Source organism: Sinohyriopsis cumingii, chromosome 17 (assembly GCF_028554795.1).
Source record: "Sinohyriopsis cumingii isolate HCF-2022 chromosome 17, ASM2855479v2, whole genome shotgun sequence".
Taxonomy (NCBI): Eukaryota; Metazoa; Mollusca; class Bivalvia; order Unionida; family Unionidae; genus Sinohyriopsis; species Sinohyriopsis cumingii.
Window position 1 is genome coordinate 94,047,276 of NC_142977.1, and position 21,176 is coordinate 94,068,451.

The 21,176-nt window shown below is 34.5% G+C and overlaps 1 protein-coding gene across 1 annotated transcript in view; it reads left to right on the plus strand.

Annotated features, from left to right (window-relative positions):
* The window catches only part of LOC149779446 (ceramide synthase 5-like), an 86,006-nt gene that overhangs the window by 15,791 nt on the left and 49,039 nt on the right, over positions 1-21,176 (plus strand). Inside the window, exons 4-6 of the mRNA XM_089940110.1 lie at positions 4,631-4,688; positions 12,277-12,327; positions 14,840-14,932. Coding sequence (XP_089796236.1) covers positions 4,631-4,688; positions 12,277-12,327; positions 14,840-14,932 — 202 coding nt within the window. The remainder of the gene's footprint in view (positions 1-4,630; positions 4,689-12,276; positions 12,328-14,839; positions 14,933-21,176) is intronic.

Consider the following 21,176-nt stretch of genomic DNA (forward strand, 5'->3'; position numbering starts at 1 on the left):
TAGCTTCTCGTGGGTTGGTGGTTCTTTCTGGGGTTTTCCCAAGTTCTTCCTCCACTATTTATACTGGCTGCCATGTATAGCCTATCTTGTGCTGAAAAATGGCATTAAACTCTATAACAACAACAACAACAATAACAACATCTTAGGAATGAGATACTTTTTTTAACTGTACTATAAGTCCATTGGAATTATGAATGACACTCCACAATTTTAAATACTCCATATGATTCATAATGTTCACATTTCAAGAGCCTGGCTTAAAGAATGCTTGGAGCATTGTCTGTTTTTTTCTTAATTTTTCTTTAACTAATGTAGCTGCTTTGTTGGTCTCCATCAGCAAAGCATCAAAAGTGAGGCCCATTGTCTGGTTAATAAAGCCATGAAATTTCAAACAGTGTTCTGTTAACTTTGTATACAAAATGAATAGCCTATATCATAATTAGCTGCTACACAGATAAACATAGTTTTTCTGAAATGGTTTACCTACAGACAGATATGAAAAATAATTTGCCTTAAAAGCTGGCTTTTTTGTATGGTGCAGAAACTTAAGATAAGTCTATTGTCAGCCTTAATCCACATTGGTGTGTGTCAAGTATTGTTTTAACTTCATGTGCCCTTGGGACATTTTTCAGGTCTTTGTCACACAGATCAGTCCACTACAGTATTTGATTACAATACTTAATCTGTTCATGAGTGTGTCAAGAATTTTGCGGGTACAATATATTTCCAATTTTAAATTGAATGTCAGTTTTATGTTGGATTTTAAAGCATAAAATTGAAATTCGGATTGATATTTATTTCAGTATTTGGAGCTGTGAGGTTTTGGTTTAGAGCTGTGAGGTTTTGGTTTACTGGTGAAAAGATGATAATTATTAAAGAAAGAAAATTCCGGGCTAAAATTATTTAGTCATGAGGGGATTCTGGTATACTGAGGTTTCAGTTTTGAGGAGTTGCACTGTATCTTTTGTTTTCACATTGAGTGATGCATCGATACAAAAAAACAGAAGTTGGCAAGACTGGTTATAGCAAGCAAGAATAATGCAATCTGGTTTACCTACCTAAATAATGTATTTGCTGGGCTCATCAACACACATTCTTGAAAATATAGATATTAATTTTCTAGACAATATTCAGGAAAATTTATAATTTTCATTAGTACCAGACAGAGGGAAATGTAGTTACTTTTTAGTGTCTGGATATCAGGGTCAATGACAGTATTGTATGTAGAGGTTTGAACCTAGTGTCTGGGTATCAGGGTCAATGATAATATTGTATGAAGAGGTTTGGACCTAGTGTCTGGGTATCGGGGTCAATGACAGTATTGTATGAAGAGGTTTGGACCTAGTGTCTGGGTATTGGGGTCAATGACAGTATTGTATGAAGAGGTTTGGACCTAGTGTCTGGGTATCGGGGTCACTGATAGTATTGTATGAAGAGGTTTGGACCTAGTGTCTGGGTATCGGGGTCAATGACAGTATTGTATGAAGAGGTTTGGACCTAGTGTCTGGGTATTGGGATCAATGATGGTATTGTATGAAGAGGTTTGGACCTAGTGTCTGGGTATCGGGGTCAGTGATAGTATTGTATGAAGAGGTTTGGACCTTGGTAAAGTTTCATTAGAATATATATTCTGTTTATGAAATGACATTGCGATTAAGTAAACTGGCAAGTGTTGTATGTTATCTATTGTTGTGACTTTGACCTTGAGGGCAGGGAGTATGACTGTGAATATGCAAGACACTGTCAAGACAATAGATATAAAAGGCAATATTTTATTAAAATTACTTCATTGCTAAAAAGTGATACTCATAAATAGATAGAGTTCATTGATTTATATTTATACACCGTGGGGTGTGGCTTTGGTATGTCACACACTCTTCTAGTCAGATTATATACTCGGAGAAAGTTCATGAAAGTCTCTCAGACTGGTATAAAGTTATGTGCCAGACAAAGCTAGTTCTTCTGTATGGATAGATGAGATGACAACCTAATAGGCCTAGCATTAGAGGGGGTGTATAAAAGTGTGTCCTTAAGTCATGTTACATACTATACTGCCACAGGAAATGGCTTATACTGGTAAGTGAAAAATGATTAAGCAGAACATATGCATTGGAAGTGACTGATTAAACAATAAATTGTAACACATTTAGTTACTAGCTTAAACTTTTATTATTAATATTTTATTTTAGGCCTGACCATGAATTACTGGATTTTTTGAGAGATAATCTTGATAGTTCACTTGAGTGAAACACAGTAAATATATTGTCACTGCCAGTCAGTAGACAGTGATAACATTTTGACCAAGAAATTTTAAGTTATTGTTAAAGTTCAAATCCTACAATGTGCAAACACTTTTTTCTTCAATTGTTTTAACTTCAAATCAGGAAGGTGAAGTTACTACTTATATTTTCTTTGTGAATATGCACAAATCACAGCGGAACATAGTGATAAATCACCGCAACGGATAAATCTGCTAATTTGTCTTCTTATAAATATTGCAAGCCAATAGTTTTGAGCATAAAAATAAAATTTGCTTTCTCTGACTGAATAAGATATATTTCATCTCTTCGATGAATAATTGAAGTATTTTCACCCGCTTGACATATATCCATTATTCACTCATTTCAAGTGAATAACCTCACATTATTCTTTTTTTAAATATTGACCACAATGATCATTGTTATCACCATCATGTTAAACTAGAACTGTTGGTACTCACATATACACCAGTTTCAGTTGTATGTGACAAAAGCCATCTTGGGTAAAATCACTAGATTAGGAGAATGAAACTAGGTGTTTAAAACTAGGTCTCAGCAAAACAGTTTTTATACATCATACATTTATCCCAAGATACATTATAGTTAGCTTTCAATCCATTATGTATCATACCTCACCTTTTCTCTTTGAAAATATTTACTTGGCATAATTACAATCTTGCTGAAAAGTTTGTAATCTCTTCATGCCATACAAATTTCAACCATGCCTTGTGCCACTTGCAAACACTTCTATACTTTGACAAATGTAATAATCAACAGCATGTGCTCCATGCTAGTTTAGAAGATGGAGCAGCCTAATATACATGATAAGCTACATAATTGTGGATAGAACTCTGTCAGGTAATGGCTACGATTAATTTACAGTAAAAGGAGATGAAACCACATTGACAAAACTCATTGAATCATATAAATGTCTTTTGGACTCTTTGCATCTTTTTTTAATTTATATACCAAGCATCCCACAATGACTACTGAGTAGTCTACTCTTTTACATTCTGACTCTTGTCCCTGCAGCCTATTATGTAAATCTGCTTAAGACAGTTTTTATCATTTAACATGTCACTTGCTGGTAATGAGTATATTTTTTCAAATTACAAAAAATTTTGTGGATCAATCAAAGCATGGTTTGAAACTTGTACATCATGAAGGGTTTAAATAATTTTCAGATTGTGATTGTTCAGGGTAAATACTTTTGGAGACATGAAGGCAGGATCTGGTTCCTGAGGAATTGGAAGTTGACTATCATAATATCAGTTTGATGTTGGTAGGTGAAATAGTAAAAGAATGATAGCCAGGGATGACCAACATGATATCATGAAATACCAGAATCAGGCAAGTTGGTCAGATGGACTTATTTTTGGTGCTTGACACATGTACAATATTTGCAAAACAATCGTTACCTTCACCCCCTTCTAAAAGAGGGGTGATATTTTCATCTTAATCTTTGGCTATATTTAGGCTGGCATACATAACCTCATATCAATTTTGACGTAAAATTTATTAAGAAGTTGATTGGAGAATGAATTTTTTTAATGACGCTGTGTAAAATTGCAACATTAACAAAATATCATGTGTACCCTTTTCCTTCATCTTCGCCAACTATTAAAAATATTTGTTATAATAGTTATATTTGTAATAATAATTATATGACCGAATTGGTGGTTAAGCTTGAACACAAGATAATAACTGCTGTATTAGTGAAGTTCACATTGTGTCACTAACAAAAAGAATATTAAGGGAATAAATGTGCTGCAGTTAGATTAACTAGGTTTCTCCATATGAGTTAATTTGTGTTGCTCATGTAACAATATGGTGTCAAATAGCCGAGTGCAAACCAGGGAACCAAATTAGGTCACAGGAAGGGAAAATAAGTGTCCTCAGCCCCCCCTACCCAGTTTAACCAAGTTGGAACTCTGTAAAGCATTTCAATACTGGAACAATGATGCTGATGTGGCATCATTTGTAAATAGAATTACAAGGAATAGAAAAAACCTTGATTCGTTTGTTTCCATAACATATGCATTTGGAGAAATTCAACAGAAAACATCCTACTGATCAATATTTCTTTATTAGCTGCTCTCTCATTGGATATTAGAAAGATGTAAGCCAGTTGAACAGTCTCTGGCCTACTTGTGCCTCTTGTTTCTTTAATGTAATTATAGTTTGAAAAGTTATCTACTTTTCAATGTATTTATATTTTATCATCTTCTGTGTATTTATACTTTATCATCTTCATATCTAAATATGGAAATATCAGTAAAATGAAATTTAATATTCATAATTTTGGCTATTTTATCTGTCACAAGCCCTCATATGAATATTTTATCTATAGATATTGATGTTTCTTTTTTCAGCTGGCATTTTACATTCTACTTGTCATCCTTTATTGCTGGTTTAGTTATCCTGTGGGATGTGAGTATTGGGTTTACATATTGTAAAAATTGTAACTTGAATATATATATATATATATATATATATATATATATATATATATATATATATATATATATATATATATATATATATATATATATATATACAGTGGAACCCCGCTATAACGCGCCCCGCCATAACTATATATATACATATATATATATACAGTGGAACCCCGCTATAACGCGCCCCGCCATAACGCAAATTCGGATATAACACAGTCGTAGCATGGCTCCCGAAATTTCGTATATTCATTCACACATGGAGAAAAAAAATTTGGAGAAAAGTAAAAAAAAACAAAACAAGAAATTAACTTCATTTTGGGCATGAGATTAGTTGTGACTTTTAAAATAATATGATCATGGCATGGTTCCTGAAATTTGAAATTCATTTACGTGTATTTTTATCGGACCGTGAAAATATTTGTTTAACGTACGAGAAATAGTGTGTAAAACGTTTATTATAATTTGGTGGAAGAATTCGCGTATGACTTTTAATAATAAACGATCGGAACTTAACAATTTATCCAGGTTCTTTAAGTGATTTTGGAGAAGTGATCGTGTATGAATTCTAAAATAATACGATATATATAACGTACGAGAAATAGTGTGTACAACGCTTGGCTTCTGAAATTTATCAATTTGAACAGGTTGTGGTGAAGCTCCGTATTCTACTCTAGAAGAGAAAACTGGTTTCATTAGGTTTTTGAATTGTTAAGCCGAAGTAAACATTATCGGAAGTGTTACTTATTACGGATCCATGAGTAAAGCCAGTAAATCGTCTTTGTGATTGTCTTCCATGAATTCTGTATACAGTCGTTGCTCAAACAATAGCCGACATGGGCTTCTTATTTAACTGCAATCACAGCCAAGCAGCAGACAAAGCTGTGGTTGATACAAGAGTCGCACAATTTAATAAACATCAAAGGACGAAAGCCGCCAACATGTATGCTGTGCTTGGCGGTGTGATCAAACAACAAACAGTTGAAAGTAAATAATATCCACTTTATTATCTGTAAATTAAAAGGGTATGAAATTGTACATCCATTCAGCTTAATTTTGTTTTATATAAAAAGTGATTCGTAACCATTGCAGGCCTTCATTACTTAGTTATCGAGCTTTATCTGTGTACGTTGTTTGCTTATATAAAAAAATATTTTACTGTTATGGAAAAGCAAGTTCAAAAACGCAAGTCGTTTTCTGCTAAAGAGAAACTGTATGCCCTAGATCAACTAAAGAAGGGCAAACAACAAACTCAGCTTGCCAGAGATCTAGGAATCAGTGAGTCCACTTTGCGAGGGTGGAAAACAGATGAAGGAAAGCTCCGTAGTCTACCCAACATTCTTGAAGAGGAAACTGGTTTACAGCGTAAAAGGGTTAAGTTAGCTAATGACAATGTCCTAGATTCAGCTTTGTACCAATGGTTTGTACAAGCTCGCTCAGAAGGTGTTCCAATTTCTGGCCCAATTCTGAAAGCCCAAGCAGAGAAATTTGATTGCCGTATCAATGGAGATGATTCCAAATTTAAGGCGAGTAATGGCTGGCTAGACAGATTCAAGAAAAGGCACGCTATCAGCCAAGTTCTTGTGTCTGGGGAAATCCGCTCCGCTGACAAAGAGGCTGCCAATTCCTACCCGATTGGGCTTAAAAAGTTGCTGGAGGACGGTTGCTACACAGCCGACCAAGTTTACAACTGCGATGAGACTGGTTTATGTTATAAAATGTTACCCGATCGCACCCTTGCAACCAAGACTGACAGTCACAAACGAGAAGGTTTCAAGAAGAGGAAGGACAGAGTGACTCTCTTATCTTGTGTTAACAAGTCTGGCAGCCACAAAGTCAGACCTCTGATGATTGGAAAATCGAAAGCTCCCAGATGTTTTCATCATGTAAATATGAAGGCACTTCCATTTCAGTACACTAACAGCAAGAATGCTTGGATGAATAGCTCCATATTTGACGACTGGTTTCACAAAACATTCGTTCCAGATGTTCGGGCTCAATTACGAAAACTCAAGCTGGAGGAAAAAGCTCTCCTCCTGCTGGATAATTGCCCTGCCCACCCCCCAGCGGAAAATCTTGTCAGCAGTGATGGCAAGATCAAAGTTTCGTACCTCCCGAAAAACACTACGTCAGAAATCCAGCCACTTGACCAAGGCATAATTTCCGTATTTAAACAAAATTATCGCCGTGAAATGATAAAGGGAATGGTAGCAGATAATAACGCATCCGTCGACACATCATTGACATTACTCAACTTAAAAGAAGTATGTCACCTTGGAGGTAAAGCCTGGGATGCTATCACTGCACGCTGCATTGAACGATGCTGGATAAAGGGTCTTGGGCCAGCTTTTACGCCCTCGATACAAAATGATAGCGACGATGAGCTTGAATTTACAGGATTCACTGAAGACGACGTACGTTTAGCAGAAGAAGCACTCAAAAAATACGAGCACAGTCATCATGATATCCTTAACTGGTATTCAGTAGATGACATCTGCCCTATATACGAACACATATCAGATGACGAAATTGTTACAAATGTCAGCAGGAAGAATGAAGCTGCACAATCAGAACCTGAAACCAGTGACGATAATGATAACGATGACGATGGCACCCCAACTCCCCCACCAAAAGTGTCTGAAGCAGTAGTACATTTAGAAGCAAGTTTAAGGTGGCTGGAAACACAAGATGTTGACAGCGTCAAAGTCCTTCAATTAAGAAACATTCTTGACTTTGCTAGAACCCAACAGTTCGCGGCAAAGAAGCAAACGTCATTGGATATATTTTTCAAGAAATGATGAAATTTAAATTTGGAACCACACTGACTTTGCACTTTGCGCAACGATTAATTTAGCAGTTTTCACATGTTTCTTTTGATGTTCACAAAATCTGAAATAAAAGTTATTTGCACGCTGAAATCATGCTTTGATTGTTAATTATTCTTGCAGTTGTCGCCTATGATAAAATTTTAGCGGTATGAAATTTGTACAGACACCGTATGTAGACCCGGGAATAGCTGCATGCAATGACCGTACGATATCAGACGGCAAGTAAATGGTTTCAATATTTTGTTCATCCTATATTTTACACGACGAATTCAGACTATTACAAAATTATTGAATATTTAAATCTGTACGATTTTCAATGAAATTACATCCATTATGGATGAACTGCATGCCACGACGGCACGGTAGCATACGGTGTTGATACACTTTTCATGATATAGCGATAGTCTGGTATTATCGGTCAATCTGTTATATCGTTCAAACAAATAAAAATTAGTAAATGTTTTTAATGCACAGTAATAACCTATAAATATATTAGCCATCAATTATTTTGAATATATCTTAATTAATGCATTCCAGTTAATATTCATCTGATGATAAGCCGACTTTTGATCATTGTACATGTATACACGTATATGTTCTCGGAAAAAAAGTTAAATATTGTAAAACCCCGCATTAACGCGACCCCGCTTTTAACGCGATCCGATTTTATGGACCCCGATCATCGCGTTATAGCGGGGTTCCACTGTATATATATATATATATATATATATATATATAGACACACACACAACTCCCTCGACAACTTGCGCCCTGATAACTCGCAAACCCGCTTATAACGCCGGTCAGACATGGATGCCATTTTTTAAACCAGAAAATATCCCAAAATTGATCCCTATTTGTTGAACTTGAAGAAAATCGCAATCAAAATTGGTAACGGAAACTTTGATATATCGCTTTTTTGTCATTGAAAACGGTAGATAGGACGTGGACAATTTAATCAGCATTATGAAATATCAAATGAAAAAATAGATCATACAGTTTTTTACATTTTCTTTCCAAACAACATTCCTAGTACACCTCAATTAACAAAATGTAAGGAAATTTTTATCAATGAAAATGTCACTTACGCCGAATGGAGGCAGTACTTTAATAAATAAATACAAATTAAATCAATTTTATCTTTTGAAATTTGTGTTCTAGTTCTATATATTAGTTCCTTTTAAGTGCAGTCATCATAAATGCAATGTGTCCTCTTGTAATTAAATGTAAAATGTGTCAATCTACCATAACAGCTATGTCCGCGAGTGTTTCTCTGAGAACCTAATTAAGTGCTCACTGTGTTTTGATAACTGACTTGTGGAAGTATTTGTTGTATTGTTGCACTGAATTAAAAGATGGCCTCCATTGTTTTATCGTGTTAATTATGTCTTTTGAATCAAATAAAGGAGGTGGAATAAAAGAAAAGTTAAAGTGCACGAAAATCCTACAAATTTAAAATCAAGCAGTCCCGGTCGTATGTCGGGTAAACTCCCTTTATTTGATCAGTCGAACACTGTTATAAATGTTATTGTGTATGTAACATAAACTACCTTAAATTAACTGACTCTTTCATAACTATGATCAAAGATAGCAAGGCAGCCAAGCGAAATGAATACTTCGTAAAATAAAGAGCTTGATTTCACAGATACGGACCATTGTGGGCAAGTGGCCGAGTGGTCTAAAGTGCTCTCCGTTACGGATCACTGCCATCTCACCTCTGTCTGCGGCGTTTCGATTCTAGGATTCAGCCAATGTGGGTATGTGAGAAAGCTTGCCAGTAGCTTCTCGTGGGTCGGTGGTTCTTTCCGGGGTTTTCCCGGGTTCTTCCTCCACCATTAATACTGGCCGCCATGTATAGCCTATCGTGTGCTGAGAAATGGCATTAAGCCCCAAAACAACAACAACAACAACCATTGTGGGCAAGCAAGTTTCAGAGAATTCTTGAACTGGAGATATCCTCAAGGATGATGAGAAGTTTCATTATTACTTCCAATGAAATCACTATTGTACTAATTGAACAATACAAAGCTGAGTTCGACGTAGACGATTGTCTCACGAATGTCGCATGTTTTTTTAAAAAGGAATCTTGTTTGGTAGTGTATCAACAGTCAGTCTAGTTCCCTGCTCCTGTGGACTCCCAGTTTGGCATGATAGTATTAAACACCCCAACCGGAACCAGACTGATCAAGAAAACAAAAAGCAGTGACGTAATACACAGATTTTTTGCATCCACGTGATGGTTGTTGAAACCAGTTGGAACGATCTTTCACATGTTGGACAGATTGAAAATAAATGTTATTTAAACAGAATAACGAACAACTTCATTAGAAAAAGCGCGTTATTAAAAATTATTATCGATGTGATTTTAAAATGAGGATTCATTCATTGAACAGCCCAGTTCCCTAATGCCCCCCCATTTCTTGATGTCACAACAAATTATTTCAATTTTTGGAGGTCCCTCAGTAACTCATGCCCTCACTTACAGTGCTGTCTCTGTTTGTGGACCCCGTTGTGCACGAGTTATCGAGGGAGAGGTGTATATATATTACTCATAAGAGAACAAGAATTTTAACATCATTTCCTAGAAGTTGGAAAATGATGCTGATGTTTTCTAATTCCATATCAACATACATGTACTCTCAAATGTGCCTGAATCTCATTTTTCCTTAAGGTTTCTTAGTTACATTAGCAATGTGAACAACTATGCCATAGCCCCCCTTGACTGGCAAAAGGAAATGTGTAACATTATCTGTAACAATATCTGTGTCATCAAGTTCTAACAATTTGTCCCATCATGTTGTAAATAACCATCAAAATAATAGTATCTTTCTTATGCCAAGACCCCATCAGAGCCTCTCACAGTGCTAAAGCCAAGACCCCATCAGAGCCTCTCACAGTGCTAAAGCCAAGACCCCATCAGAGCTTCTCACAGTGCTAAAGCCCAAACCCCATCAGAGCCTCTCACAGTGCTAAAGCCCAAAACCCATCAGAGCCTCACAGTGCTAAAGCCAGAAACATTTCCTGATCAGTTTGAGCATGAAGAGAATCTGTCAAATATGATTCAGCTGGTGATATCAAATTTGATGCTACATAATTACTGTAAATTACACATATGGGTCTGCTGCATTGAAGAATTTGTGTTATTAACAATGATAGTAGTGAAAATGATTATTGATTGTTGTACTTCAGTCAACAAACTGTGATATTCATGTACATCTCAGTTGATCATAATGTAATTTGGTTTATGATATATGATGAATTTTATATTAAATATTGAAATGTTAAGCAATTTCTTTTCTTTTTCACATGATACACCTTTTTCGTACCTTTTCCCCTGCTAATGGCCTTGACCTTTGATCTTGGGACATTAAATATGGACATATGAGAGTAGAAAATTCAAAATGTATAATAATCATTCATTTTAAACATTTTGCATATTTTTATGTCAGATTAAAACACTGATGAAATACTATTAAAACTTAATGAAAATATTCAATTGTTTCTCATTTTGCTCCACTATAGTTGTTGTGTAATGTTGAGCTGCACCAAAAAAATAGGCTACTTGTAAAAAGTTGGCAACCATTTCAGTTGTAAAAGTCATCCTTTGATATGTTTGTTGGATAACATATTTGATACAGTTATTGATTTTCTTTGTATAGGAGCTGGATGCATTCACTGAGTCACAATTCACTTAAATTGGACAAGAAATATTCAAATTTCACTAATTTTTTCAAGGATCAAATTCAGAATTTTGGTGGGAACTTTAGTGATAGCAATGTAACTTCTGACAATTATGATCATTAGCATCAAATGTGACTACAGATCGAACAACTTCTTTTTCTAAGTTTCCACCATTCTCTTTGAAGGAAAAATTGGCACAAAAGTTAGTATGTGCTTTGATTACTAATGCATTGTATTGAAACAAGGGTTGGTAGAGTGGGTTTGGGAACATTGTTTAATGAATGCAAGTGAAAGGAACTTCTCTTTTGGGCTTATTTAGGACAGACAGAGGAGACTATTTTGCCTGAAATTCTCCATAGCATGGACCCCTGTACATGTATATGAATTTTATTCAATTATATTAAGACTGATAGGTATATAACAAAATATTATTATCGTAACAATTCAGTCTTGATTGCTAGATTGCATCAGGTGTTTAGTGTCCAAAAATCTGGATTCATGAGATGCAAAGCAAAAAATCATGATCCAGATTTTCTGATGCTGACAAGAAGTGATGTAGAATAGAGATCATTCAAACAACAATATGAATAATTATCTTTTTCAACATGAGAAAGGTATATTTTAAATGGGGGAAAAACTTGTATTTGTCATTGTTTGAAGATGGATGCAAATACGAAAAGTTATTTATGTTAGAACAGTGAAGTTGGTGAGAATAACTAATTCTTTCATAGCTGCCAAAGTAGCTTAGATGGAAATGTTAGAATATATAAATTCATTATGTCCTGAAATCATAAATAATAGATAATGTGGCAGGTAATTTTGGAATGCATTATTTTTCAGTTATCATTCATTTTACAGAAAATCTGTCTCACTGTTCACCTTTCAGGTATATGCATTCATCTTCATTTTTTGTCCAGAGAAAATATGGATATTGATGATCTAACTTGCTGCTTATGTATCAGTGTTAGATTCCATACTACAGGAATGTAATTAAAAATATGAACTTGATAGTACATACATATATGACCAATTTTTTAAATATTTTTCCTTCTTTAGAAACCATGGTTTTGGCAGACCAAATACTGCTGGAATGGATGGCCACAATTGGTAGGTTGCACCTTAAAAATAAAAGTGAGGGACTTGAATAAGTACCATGTGTTTTTTCCCCAGTCCTGAATGTATTGGCTCTGTATGATTTCTGATTGGTTTCCTTTTGTGGGTTTAATGCTGTTTTTTCATCAGTTGATAAGTTATATATGGCAGCCAGTATATTGTGTAGGAAGAACCAGGGAAGAACTGAGAAAGAAGTGCTGACCCATTGGAACATAGGTGTAATGTGAGTGATCTGTAAAGGTGAGTGCCTTAGACCACTTGGTTGCTGGCCCCCACCCCCATGATTTTCTGAAAGAAACTGTGAAAACCATTATTTAAAACAGAGTACTAATTTTAAATATCCATACCTTCAGTTACCATAAGGATGTCATATAACTTTCAGTGAAGATGAATGTTCACTGTTATAATGAGTTTGCATGCCATTAACTGAATTGTTTGTATGTTTTTTAAAATGATTTTGGCATACAAAGAAAGCAGTACAAATGACATCATTTTCTGTACATCATAAAGTTTTTTTGTGGTAAATTATATGTTTGTGATGTACATTATAAGAAAGTTGTAGTGGACAATGGATTTGAGAAATTTAACCTGTGTTTGCCGCAGGGCAAATTTATTTGTTGGTGTGAACATAATTATGGTTTGTGAAATTGGAGAGAAATAAAAAAAACTACATATGTACCCATTAAAACAAATTGCATTAGTTTTTGTGTGTAATTAGAACATACATGAGCTGATTTTATTACCTGTATATTGAACTAAAGGTGTAAAAATAATGTTATTATGTACATTCCCAAACTGCTAGTGAGGATGCCATATAAAATCACTTAAGTCAGGACTTGGTTCAACTGCAAACTGCATAAATTTAGATCTATAATCACGTAATGCACTGGCAGATTTGGGTCTATGCAGTTTGTTATGAACAATTAGTAGAACAAACAACATAGACCCTGATGTGCCAGTGCATTATATAATGGTAGATCAGGGTTTATGTTGTTTGCAGTTAGACCAGACTTATAAGCTAGTATAACAGTGATTCACATGTTGTGTATGCTATAAACCTTTCCTGTGGACATGCACTTACATAGATATCTTCTCGCTGATAGGTTTCAGCAATAACATCAGCCATTAAAGTACTGATTAATCCTGGTTACCGAGCATGCAAACTGTGTACGTTTGACTTTTTTTTATGATAATCAGTTAACTTTTTTCTTGTGACGTTCTGTTCTATAATTGGGTTTCTCAGTCACTATTACCTCTCCCTCTCACTGCACCAAGATGTTAGTAGGGATGTAATTCAATCCAGGGGTCATTTTAAAGTACTTTAAAGTGTTCTCATGTCATGTCAGCTAAAACTTGGCATCATGTGCAGGTTTAAGGTGTTATGTGCGCTTTATCTGAAAGAACATAACTGACTGAGGATTGTAATAACAGGAGCATGTGTCAGAACTATTTTGCGTTTCGCATTCACAGCTATAACGTCTCATTGATTAGTTTTTATTTATATCCAAAAACAGCTCTTGATGATCATTCAGTGATAACGATTGTTTTTCTAAAGTAATTCATCATGTCTGAAATTAAGGACTGGACTCGATCTGGTCCACTAAAATGGGAATAAATGGGAAGAAAGCTTAATCAGCCTATAGTTACATTTTATTAAGTTTCTGACTGTGCTAATCGTTTATATTTTTGGAATTATTTTTACCTGTTTTGCTGAAAAACATCACTTCCTATTCACATAAGCTTTTCTGTTTACAAGACTGCTTGAGATAATCGCTGGTATTCAGAATCAACTCATTGGAAGTAATCGTTTCTCACAGTAACAGTAATCAGTACCGTAATGGCAGATGGTCATGTGATATGAATATGGCCATGACCATGGAAACAAAATTAGAAAGGTCTGTAAAGACAATGCTCAATCCTCTCCGGTGGCCTAGTGGTTAGAGCATCTGCCTCAGATGCGGAAGGTCGTGGGTTCAATCCCTGACCGAGTCATACCAAAGACTTACAAAAATGGTACTAACAGCTACCTCGCTTGACACTCAGCATTAAGAGGTTAGTGTTAGGACTGGTTGGCCTGGTGTCAGGATAATGTGACTGGGTGGGACATCATGCTACATGTCTGCGGCATGATGCCCCAGTGCAAGACATCACTATAAACTGCTACATTGCAGACATCGTAGCGATATGACTGAAACATTGTTAAAGCTACGTTAAAAATCCAAATCACATCACACAACACACAATCCTGTGTTGTGAATAGGAGGTGAATTTTGCTTTTGTTGACTGTCCAGTATTGTAGATTTGTATTAAAATTATAAGCAATTTATACAGTGCAGTTACGCTTGAAAATATTAAGTCATACACAATGACAAGTATCTTTAGCCATTGAAATTACATAACAGCAGGAAATCATTTTATAAAAGTGAATATAAATGAGTTTTTCATGTTCATCTTGTAGTCTATAACCCACATCTCTTGAAAGTAAAATTTAGTATTGACATTACAGAATGTTACGTTGGATATTCATCTCTACTACTTGATAGAATTGGGGTTCTACTGGAGTCTTGTCTTCACTCTCATAACAGACCATAAACGGAAGGTAAGTAGGGTTCAAAATCCATGTTTACATGGCCTGTATTTTGTTGATCTTTTGCTGCAGTTGATGAGCTAGATCAGGCCTTATCAATCAGTTTCAAGAAAGACACATATTTAGTTGAAAAGAAAGTAGAGGTATTGATGTGTACAAAATTGTTGTCAAGGAAAAGAAAAGTACATTCCAGCTTAAAGATAATTGTTTACCTATATAAACTGTAAATATAAACTTTTCTGGTGATATCCATCATTTATTAATGATTGATTGTATTGATAAAAGCTTGTGGTAATTGAATGCTGTTGGGCATTACATCATGTCTTGTGTATGTATGAAGAACAATGATGACATTAGGAACTAGGTTTAATTATAGCTAGAATATGAACCATGTGAACTACCGGTAGTGTATTATAAAATGTATCACGATGCTGACTGATGACTGATTTTGTCATACTGTATTGGACTGGTATCATTTGTCTTAGAGGCTAACTAAGACAGATTAATAGTCTTCTGTTATTAATATTGATTAAATAGAAGAAATATAAGGATATTTCTTTTGATTATTAATTCCACTTTCTTTCATATACAGGCATGAGAATTAACCCCGTCCTTAAAGAAAGCTTGGTATAGTCATTGCAAAAGTTTCAACCAATTATGACATATGAATGTCATGTGACTGCATGTCAATTAATTGCTATTTTTGACTGTTAGGCCTTAGTAGTTTGCACCATTTTAACTTTTTCCTCCTTAGTAAGATTTTGGTTTGATAACAAATCTCGTAAGCAGGGTAACAAATCCCACAAGCAGGGTAGCAAATCCCATAAGAAGGGTAACAAATCCCGTAAGCAGGGTAACAAATCCCGTAGAAATAAGCAGGGTAACAAATCCCGTAGAAGGGTAACAACTCCCATAAGCAGGGTAACAAATCCCGTAAGAAGGGTAACAAATCCCGTAAGCAGGGTAACAAATCCTGTAAGCAGAATTTACCAGATTTATTAGCTAAATTATTGCTGTATATTTGACTTTTGTCATGGGTTATGTGGAACTGTTGAGGTGTTGGTGACCTTTCTCTCAGTTGTGTACTGTATTATGTAAATTTATAGTTCATATCAGACTTGACCAGGACATTTTAACAGTGAGAATTACATGGTTATAATACAATTAATTTCATAATCAAGTCAAGCAAAATTTGTGTTGGGTGTAGATGTCAGTGTTAAATGTCAGGTGTTTTTATCTATCCATTTGAATAATATCTGAAATTAAAGTTTTAAATATACATACATTTTTATCTGATAGTAGTAAATAAATCATGTAAAATTATGGATAATAATTAAACAGTTCCTACTATTAAATTTACTTTTTGAAAACTTTGCATAGAGCCTTTAAAGAAAAATGACCTACTCATCTTTTTTACTTTTCAAAATAGAACATCAGTGGCATAACTAGGTACATAACATCAGTGGCGTAACTAGGGTACATAAAAAGTATATGCAGGGCATATCAGATTGATGGTAGCTAGGATCATGCTTCCAATGTAAATTTGGTTGACAATGTGCACACATTCACATGAGAAATTGCATTTTATGCTTACTACTCCACTTCTTTCAGAGGGGCATCTTGATTTGGTCTTGTCCATCCATACAACCAAAAGGTTGTTAGCAAGGCTGCATAAGAATCATTTAACATAGACAACTGACAGGCTAGCCTATTTGTATGCTGATATGGATGACCTTAATAGATATTCAGGCCATTTTAGAAATATTCTTCACACACGTTTTAACTTTTTGGAATAGAGCAGTTTGGATTAAACCTTCTTCTTGTGATTAAGCAAAATCAGGAATGCAAATTAAATTGGTCTGCATGTTTGTATAAAGATGACCTTACAAAAGATTTTCATGCCAGTATATTGTGCTAAATTTTTTGTAAAGTTTTGAATATGTTGGATTTTTGCTTGTGTTTATGTTTATACACAGACCTAGTTTGAATACCCTCAGTTGTTGTTTGTTTACATGACATACAAGGGTTTTAATAATAAATATTTAGTTTAATTTTGCTATATTACATTTTAGCTATTTCATGTACCTGGGAGGCATGGTGGCTCAAATGGTTAAAGCATTGGATTTGTGACTAGAAGGGTGTGTGTTCAATTCCCACCATTGGATTAGCCTTTCTAGGATACCAGGGTGTGCCCTTGGGCAAGGCACTTTACTCTACTCGCTTCTGCATAATATAACCTTGCTGTGCCAGTGCTCCAAGTTACAACTAAAGTGGTGGTATTTGTAACTAAATCTTTGAACTGGCAAAAGAAAATGTAACTGTTTGTCCTTCGGTGACCTTCAGAATAGTTATGGGGAAACAAGAAAATTATATCAACACTTTCTAATTACAAGTGTGTGCCATGTTTTAATGCTAAAACATTTGCAGATGCAGTTTAACTCTCAGTATGGTTCCTTTTTAAGTGTGAGATTGTTCTTCCTTTTATTGTCTTTGTATTTGATTTAGTCACTTACAGCCTACATCAGGTGATTAGATTAAGATATGTGCAGTCAAAAACTCAGTTAATGGTGTATGGAAAAAAATGGGGACATGGAGAAAGTAAGGAAAATTTAGTTATCTGTAAAATTGTGGTCAATCTGACTACCATAAATGTGGATTTGGATAAGGTTTGTTTAATATGCTGTTATCAAAAGAAAATGATGACTGTAATGTTGTCCATTCATCAGTTGGTTAAATCAATTTTGGGTTCACAAGCTTAAAGGTCAAGATCAATTTAACTAAAAGAAGGAAAATAATTTCTGCATAAAAACTCTCATTTTCAAACATTTGCAGCTTCAAAATGTTTGTAGATAGCTTACAGTTGGTGTAAAAAAAAAACTATCAGTTTTGGACTCAATAGGTAAAAGTTCAAAATCACTATGAAACTTGAGTTCTCAATCATCTGAGGTTACTAAACTTTGTCTGGCTTGAACTTAGTGTAATGAAGAACCATAATGATTTGGGGTTCAAAAAGTCAAAGGTCAGGGTTATTGTCTGAAATTATTAAATAGTATCTGCACAGTAAAAGGTCCAATGTCAAGTTAAGAAAAAATTGGTTTCTGCACAAAATGTAAGTTATCTACATTGAGGACTATTAAACATAAGGTGGGCATATAATATGCCATTCACGGTACACTTGTAATCTTTTGCCATTAATTCCTCTCTGAAGTGGATTTCTGCTCTGAGTATGTAAGGTAACCAAATTATTACAGCTTATTGGCCTAAAGTTTGAAATGGTCACTAAAATTTCAGATAGTTTGACAGGTAATTGGAGCACTGTGTACTGTAAAATAAAAAAATTAAAAACAATCATGTACCTGTAAATTAATTTTAGTGCGTAGAAATGTAAATATTATTCATTAGGTATTGCATGACATATAGTATAACAACAATTTTTGAGCTGTAAACACATTGTTTCTGTGCTAGATCTATATAAGCTTGATCTGTTGCAAACAAAATGACATTAAGCTTAGTCTATTCAATATTCACATGGTAACTGCTTATTTGAATTATTTTAACTCATAGTTTGCTTTACATAAGCTCATGTCAGAAATAACAGTTTTCTCTGCATATTTAGAACTTCCTTATAAGTAGATGATACTAATTACTTGGGTTTGTACAGTTTATACATATACTTTCTTAGCTGATCTGGTCATAAGGCTATTTGAGCTTATGGTACGGTCCTGCACATATAAAGCATTGTTTGTTGTCCATTGTCCAGCATCCTTCAACATTTGTTATTTTTAAGTTCTCAGAAACTCACAGACCAATTTAAACCAAACTTGGAACAGGGCATCTTTGCTTGAAGGCCCTTTAAAATTTTTATGAAGGATGCTAATCCACTATCCAGTGTGACTGCTTTACTAAAAGTCGAAAAATCCTTTAAATGACTTCTTTAAAATGGCTATGACTAGATTTGTTGGTAGCAGAGAGTAGTCTTAATGTTGATGTGCTCAGGTAAGTTGGTTTTACCGGAGAAACATAACTAACTAAAAGAAATTGCTTCTTACAAGTGATTTAAATCTGCTATCAAGTATGGCCACTGTTACTAACAATAGAAAAAATACTTTAAATGATGTCTTCTCCAAAATCTCATTCTAGAATTTGATTAAACTAGAAAGAGAGCATCCTGGCATGAAGATCATTTATTTGTTTACAAATGAGGCCAATTGTCTGTTAAATATGGCCATTATAGCTCAATGTAGAAACACCTTTCAACAATTTCTTATTAATACCACTGAATAGAATTTGACCAGACTTGACAGGAAGCATCCTGGCATGAAGATTTTTCATATTTGTACATATTGTGCCAATCTGCCGTAAAACATGGCTGCTGTTACTAAAGCTAGAAAAGTCGTCCATAGCTTCTAAATAAAATTGCTGAACAGAATTTGACTAGATTTGATAGAAAGTGTCCTAGCTTGAACACCGTTCATATTTATACAAAACATGTCATTTTGCCATCAAATATGGATGCCATTTCTGAGAGCAAAAAGTATTTACAGAACATCAATAAAAAGAAATTCCAGAATGGAATTTGACAAATTTTAATGCAAATCATCTTGGCATAGGGGACCTTTCAATATCGGGCCAAGAGTGCTGATGTGTGATAAAATAGGGATGAAGATACAAAACTAGAGAAACCTTGAAACATCTGTATCATAACATGTGGAATCAGCTTGGTAAAATGTCAACAACTTGCGTCCTATTGACCGAGATTTTCGGCCCACTGCCGTTGCATTTAGCACCTCAGGTATATCATTCTGGTGAGCAATGTCAGGCCTACTTCAGCTTCCTGTTAAGCAGCTGTTTATTTTACTGACATTTTATTTACATGTCTGTAAATTGTTCTGTTCATATCCATTAATATTAATGCATTATTCATTGTGTGGTATAGACCTATTTTTTTGTTATGTAAAGAAAGGTATTTAGTTAGACCTAGCTAGCAGAGACTGTAAAGTGTAATTATTTTAGTGAGCTGAGATAACTTATTAACCCATTTATAATGTGGATGCAGTATGGATCCAAAAAATTTAACATTTAAAATGCAAAGAAAAATGGTTTGTATTTGCTTAATATAAAAAATTGCTATTGAAATACGTTAATAAAAACTCAAAATATCATTCATTTTATCATTAAAAAAACAGTCATTGTCCTTTTGATATCAAATCATGAAATTCAACAATTTTAATAAGAAATCAAGTATATTCTCTATAAATAACACAATATATGATGAAATATAGATCATTTAAAAAGTTGGAAAATGACTCCTAGTGACAACACTAAGAAATAAATAATACTATTTAAAGAAGTCATGTCCAATGAAATTTGTGTTTTAATTTTATCTTTTGTATTTTAGTTCTGATGTAATCATAAAAAAATGTGGTGTACCCTCTTCTGTTAAAGTGTGAATAGAGTTGGTTGACTATTACAGTTATGAATGTGGGTGTGCTTTCCAGAAAACCTTAAATGCTTACTCAGCAGCAAATTTGGCTTTATTTTAAAACCCATAAAGAACTTAATCAGCATGGTGATACAGTCTAATTAATGAATTAATTGTCTCCAACCAATTACAATACATGACTAACATCCAAGCCTAGGTCAGTCTACTTTCTTATTAAGAACACAAGCTGTAGATGCAGGAAATCATTTGCCTCTGGCTAATCCATTATCATTCTTTAAAATTTGCAGCGGTACATTAAAACAAAATTGTAAGTTTAAATAAAAGATATGGTGGTTTTCCTCTTGAACAGCCCCTGACCAATGGTCACCTGCTTGATATGGTCACTTGGCACCAATGGGTTTGTGTTCCAAAGTACCCCTGTAGGACAGCCTCTGATGCAGACAGCAGGTGATATATTGTTGCAAAAACATACTTTACTCATCAAAAGTGGCTACATATGGGGTTTATCTCAAGAACATTGATTTATAAATTCAGCACATGATATTTGTTGTGACATGCCAATGAAGTAAGTAACTAACTTTAATCCCTACAAAGATATAAGTAATCCGATTATCCTCACTACAGTGTTTCTTAAATGTTCGGTTATGTCCCTTTGATAATTACTGGCAATTATTACCACTGATAATTATCCAGGTGACAATAGCTAACTGCAGAGGAACACAGTGTCATTCAGCATCTGTCAGCACAAGATCTGTTCACCATAAAATTATGACTGGTATGTTAGCCACAGTAATTCATCTTATACATCACAAA